At 50.1% G+C, this 5391-nt stretch overlaps 2 protein-coding genes across 3 annotated transcripts in view; one reads left to right on the forward strand and one right to left on the reverse strand.

Annotated features, from left to right (window-relative positions):
* Positions 1-3028, forward strand: part of SIMC1 (SUMO interacting motifs containing 1) — a 35685-nt gene extending 32657 nt beyond the window's left edge. Inside the window, exons 9-10 of the mRNA XM_021706655.1 lie at positions 2214-2534; positions 2722-3028. Of these exons, the coding sequence (XP_021562330.1) occupies positions 2214-2503 (290 nt within the window). The 3' untranslated portion in view covers positions 2504-2534; positions 2722-3028. The remainder of the gene's footprint in view (positions 1-2213; positions 2535-2721) is intronic.
* Positions 3029-4191: 1163 nt separating this feature from the next.
* Positions 4192-5391, reverse strand: part of KIAA1191 (KIAA1191 ortholog) — a 10522-nt gene continuing 9322 nt past the window's right edge. For both annotated transcript variants that reach the window (XM_008073399.2, XM_021706647.1), the window contains 3 exons: positions 5042-5145; positions 4768-4910; positions 4192-4660 (listed from right to left, as the gene is read on the reverse strand). In XM_008073399.2, the coding sequence (XP_008071590.1) occupies positions 4452-4660; positions 4768-4910; positions 5042-5145 (456 nt within the window). In that variant the 3' untranslated portion in view covers positions 4192-4451. The remainder of the gene's footprint in view (positions 4661-4767; positions 4911-5041; positions 5146-5391) is intronic.

Raw genomic sequence — 5391 nt, forward strand, 5'->3', positions numbered from 1 at the left:
AATCCCAGCACTTTGGGAGGCCGAGGTGAGAGGACTGCCTGAGCCCATGGGTTCGAGACCCGCCTGGGCAACTTGGTGAGACCTTGTCTCTACAATGAATATAAAATTAGCTGGGTGTGGTGGCCTGTGCCTGTAGTTCCAACCACTTGGAAGGCCGAGGCGGGAGGATCGCCTAAGCCCCGCAGGTCAAGGCTGCAGTGGCCAAGAGCGTGCCACTGCACAAAAATTATTGTACAGTGTATGCACGTATCAGAATATCACATGTACCTCATAAATGTGTACAATTACATATCTATTGTAAAAATTCAGTGTGGGCTGGTCAGAGTGGCTGATCTCTATAATCCCAGTACTTTGGGAAGCCAAGGCAGGAGGATCACTTAGGGCCAGGAGTTCAAGACCAGCCTGAGTAACATGGGAAGACCCAATTTCTAAAAAGGGGAAAAAAAAAAAAAGCCAAGCATGGTGGTATGTATCTGTGGTCCCAGCTACTTGGGGGGCTGAGGTGAGAGGGTCACTTAAGCCTAGGAGTTCAAGGCTACAGTGAGCTGTGATCACACCACTGAACTCTAGCCTGGGTGACAAAGCCAGACCTTGTCTCTAAAAATGAAAAACAAGCCAGGCACGGTGGCTTAGGCCTGTAATCATGGCACTTTGGGAGGCGGAGACAAGAGGAATGCCTGAATCCAGGCGTGCGAGACCATCCTGGGCAACCTGGCAATTCCTTATCTCTACAATAGATCAAAAAATAAGCTGGATGTGGTGCCGTGCGCCTGAGGTTTCAGCTACTTGGAAGGCTGAGACGGAAGGATCGTCTGAGCCCAGCAGGTCAAGGCTACAGTGGCCGTGAGCGTGCCACTACACTCCAGCCTGGGCAACAGAGTGAGACTCCAACTCAAAAAATAAAAATAAGGAGGCAGGGAAGGGAAGGGAGGTGGGATTAACAGTAGTCGATATCTGTCTGGGGACGGGGAGACACCCCTTATCAACAAGGGTGCCAGAACGAAGCATATTTGTATACCTAACCCTTAACTGTACCCCATAATATCAAAATAAAAAATATTGATATATAAATAAATAAAATAAAATTCAGTGTGCTCAAATAATCCATTCTTGTTATTTTCTTATCACTTTGTTCAAAATGTGGCCAGCAGGAGCCTCCTTCAAGTTGGCTCTTGTGTCCTCTTGACTAGACCCCATCCGCTTTTAAGCATTCCCCGACTTTCCTACACAAGACGTTCCGGGTTCACTTCGTGATTTTCTTGCCTTGATCCTAGAATCAGCCACTTCTCCAAAACCTTCTGGTTTCTTCCAGTGGGGAGGAGGGATTGGTATTTGGAAACCAAGATCTGGGTGCCAAGTTTGCTGAGTGCTACCAAGGTGTCTCTGCTTCTAGGCCTTTCCTGACAACAGAGCTTGTAAGTTGTGTTTTTTTATGCAAGTTTTTACTGAGACTTCAGTTCCACTCCCAACACCACAGGATTCTCCCTCTTCTCGTTCTGCACCTCACTGTCTCTTCTTTCAGGGAGAACCCTTGTTCCCAACTGCAGGAATGTACCCGTTTATTCGTTTGATCTGTCCCACAGTACATGCAAGATGATTTCAGAGTTACTACAATATACCAGTACCACAGCAGATGAAACTCACTCTTTCTTTCCAGTTCTTTCATGCTTTGGAGTCTCCCTAAAGATATTCAAAATTCACTAGAATTTCTACCACGTGGTTGCATTCTCTTGAAATATAGTTTCATTGTTTAATATAGGCTCTTTGTTTTGGTTTGGTTTTTTTGAGTTGGAGTCTCACTCTGTCACCCAGGCTGGAGAGCGGTGACATGATCACAGCTTGCTGCAGCCTTGATCTCCTGGGCCCAGGACCAGGCAATCCTCCTGCTTAAGTCTCCTGAGTAGCCTGGGCGATAGGCTAATTTTTTTTTTTAATTGTCAGGCGGGTCATGTGCCAGTGTTATAACAAGGTTTAATGGTGGCACATGCATCGTGCCTATGAACTACAGAAGGATCAGGGATAATTGTTTTGCAGCAGCAAAGTCTCGCAACGTTGCCCAGGCTGGTCTCAAACTCCTGGGCTCAAGCAGTCCTCTCGCCTTGGCCTCCCAAAGTGCTGAGATTACAGGCGTGAGCTACTGCCCAGCCTGAACCTCGCCTTCCTAAATCATAAAGGAACAAAAGGCAGTTCAACTGGCTTTTTCCCTCTTGCAGAGCACTTACGGAGTTCGGTGATCGATCGGAAAGACTTAATCATCAAAAGGATTAAGCCCAAGCCCCAGCAAGGAGATGACATCACCGTGGTGGATGTGGAGAAGCAGATCGAGGCCTTCCGCATCCGCCTGGTCCACATGCTGGGGGAGCCTCTCGTCCCCCAGCTCCAGGACAAGGTGCACTTGCTGAAGCTCCTGCTCTTCTTTGCTGCGGACTTGAACCCCGACACGGAGCCCTCGCCAAAGAGCTGGAGCAGCCCGAGGCCCGCTGAACGTGGAGAATCCTCCTGAACTCTCACCCACTGCTTGGAGGCCCTCGAGTGTGAGAAGTAGTTCAGGAGCTGACAGGACCAAACCCACGTTATTTATCGTAGATTGAACTTACTTTTTTTTAGCAAACGTCCTTTTTTTTTTTTATAATCCTATCCTAGCTGCTTCTCAAATATGGCTTAAATATACAAGGTGTATATATTTTTTAATAAATTATTTATCTATACTTTTTTGAACAGGTGACACTGTATGCACTATACATTGACCATCTCCATCCAAGTGTGAGAAAAAGACCCTCTGCCGAATGAACTACATGTCAGCATTATGTCTTTCAAGACACTGACAGCCTGTTTCTGGAGGGACGTTTGTTTTTGCCTAATGCAACAAGCATTCTATATTAGACCTGTTATAATGCCTAAGATTTTGACTTTGTGGCCAGTCTATTCACATCGAATGTTATGAAGGGGGGTGGAAACAAAATCAAGTGTGTCACAAAACATTTGATGTTACAAGGATGTAATAAAAACTAACGGTTTTTCAACAAAACACCAAGTTTCCTGTGCTTAGGTTCCGTGACTTGGGTAGCCAGAATGCAAGAGCTATTCTTAAAAGAACAAAAGAAAAGATATATTTGAGAAAGTAGTAAGGATTTTTATTGTCCAAACAGGAGATACCAGAAGACACAAATAAATTAACGGTTCTGATCGTCTGACACTCCAGAGCCTCTCTGGAAAGGTCAGCGTGGTGCAGCCAAGGTACTCTGCCCAACACAAAAAAGGGATCTGAGACGGCGTTCACGACCATGACTCGTGGGCACCCGGGGAAGAGGCGGGAAGGGCCGTGTCCCGCCTGCCTTTCCTCAGGAAGGGAAGTTGCATAAAGGTGTGAGGCTCGTGCTGGTGGGAAATGCCTTCATTGAGATGCTCGGAATTCTTCCACCTCCCTGCCAAGAATGTTTCAGACCCTGACCTGAACAAGGAAAGCAAAACAAGGTGACAGTGTCCGTGAGCCTCAGGACAGCACAAACCAACTAGCTACCATCCTCTGACTTTAAAAATGGTTACACTCACTCATACGGACCAAATCGGTAGGCTGAATTTCTCCCTCAGGAAGTTTTCAACCAAACAGGAGTTCAATTAATGTCGTGTTAAAGTGCAAGAAAGGCTTTGAGGACTCGTGTTTGTTCCTGACGGAAAAGAGAAGCATGCCCAGCAGCACCGGGCAGCAACCTGCTCGGTCCACCCCAAGCAGGAAGACTCCAGCCAGGTTCAGCCTGGACAGAGGGCCCTGCGGAGCCTGGCTCATCTGCTTCAGGCCTCAGTCGCATCTTGGGCTCCTGACCGGGCCAGGCCAGCGCTGCTGCAGCTGGTGGCGAACACCTGCACACCCTGACTTGCCAGTACTCCCGTGAGCCATGGACAAAGGCTCGAGAAGCCTGGCTTGGGAGCAGGATTCTTGTCCTGGGCCAAGGAAAAGCAAACAGGAAGTGAGGCCCCTCATCGTGAGGTTATGGCGGGGATGGCTTCGTCTTCCTTGAAAGCCATAGAAAAATGCCGGGCGTGGTGGCTCAGGCCTACCATCCCAGCACTTGGGGAGGCAGAGGTGAGAGAACTGCCTGAGCTCAGGGGTTCAAGACCAGCCTGGACAACTTGGTGAGACCTCGTCTTTACAATAGACCAAAAAATCAGCCGGGTGTGGTGGCGCGTGCCTGTGATTCCGGCTGCTTGGAAGGCAGAGGTGGAAGGATCGCCGGAGCCCAGTGGGTCAACAGAAAAACTGCACAAAATGGCTCCCTCCATACAACAGCAAGCTTTGCAGTAATGCGTCTCAAAAACGAACCATGTCTCCAGCTCTGGCCTCAGTTTAACAGACTTTTAAAAACATGTTCCTTTCCTATGTCCGAGCCAAGGCGGAAGGGGTATGGGGTACGCGAAACCGCCTTTCCAGCATTCCTGGAATAGACAGGGCTCTAGAAGCCGGTGGGGGTGAGCACATTCAAGTCTCGGGGTTTGAGACTATGGGCCCGTGGTGGCGGCTTCTTCCCTTCCATCACCGGGACGTCCATTTTGGGGGGCCTGAAAGTTGCTGGATCCTCAGCCATCCGGGTGGCCTGGACGCGGATCAGCTCCATTGGAGACGGCTTCGGGGCTCCTGGGTGGGCCTGGGTGGCAAAAGTTCCTACAGAGGTGAACAGAGACAAAGGATTCCACATTGCAGGTGGCGCCCGGTGCACAGCACGGCAAGACACCTGCCGCATCGCTCTGTCTGAGAAGGCACTGCCTTACCTGAATCATACTTCTGGAGGGATCTTGGTCCAAACAGGCTCCATTTATCTGATGCGGGTCTGTCCCTATCCCCACTTCCGGGGTCCATGGGGCTGGGGTTGGGACCAGGTAAGGCTGCAGAAGAGCCAGAAGTGAACCAGCCTCTGGAAGAGAGAGCAAAAAACACATCCTAATCCCTTCTCTTCCTAAACCCCTGGACGTGCCCCGCACCCTGGGAACAGGCATGGGGGGCAGCCGTCTGACACGCTGGGGTGGGCGGCCTGGAGGGGCTCACCTGGGCCTCTTGGGGGAGGAGTGCGGGCTGCTGCTAGGGGTGGACTGGGCGGATGCAGGTTGCTTCTCTTCCTTCGCCGTCTCTCCGCTCTGTAGCTTGAGTTTCTGTCAGATGGGCAGAAGAGGCTTTGAGAAATGACAGAAAATGCAGGACAGCCAAGCCTGAGCATCGAGTCTGGTTCCCATTCTAGCGTTAGGCACAAGGAAAAACATCCACCAGTGGGATGATTTTAGATGACTTAACATGTTCCTTTTCTTTTGAGTTGGAGTCTCACTCTGTCGCCCAGACTAGAATGCAGTGGCCGCTCCCGGCCACCGCAGCCTCGCCTGCTGGGCTCCAGCGATCCTTCC

Source organism: Carlito syrichta, unplaced genomic scaffold (genome assembly GCF_000164805.1).
Source record: "Carlito syrichta isolate Samal-C Ts95f unplaced genomic scaffold, Tarsius_syrichta-2.0.1 Scaffold315832, whole genome shotgun sequence".
Lineage (NCBI taxonomy): Eukaryota > Metazoa > Chordata > Mammalia > Primates > Tarsiidae > Carlito > Carlito syrichta.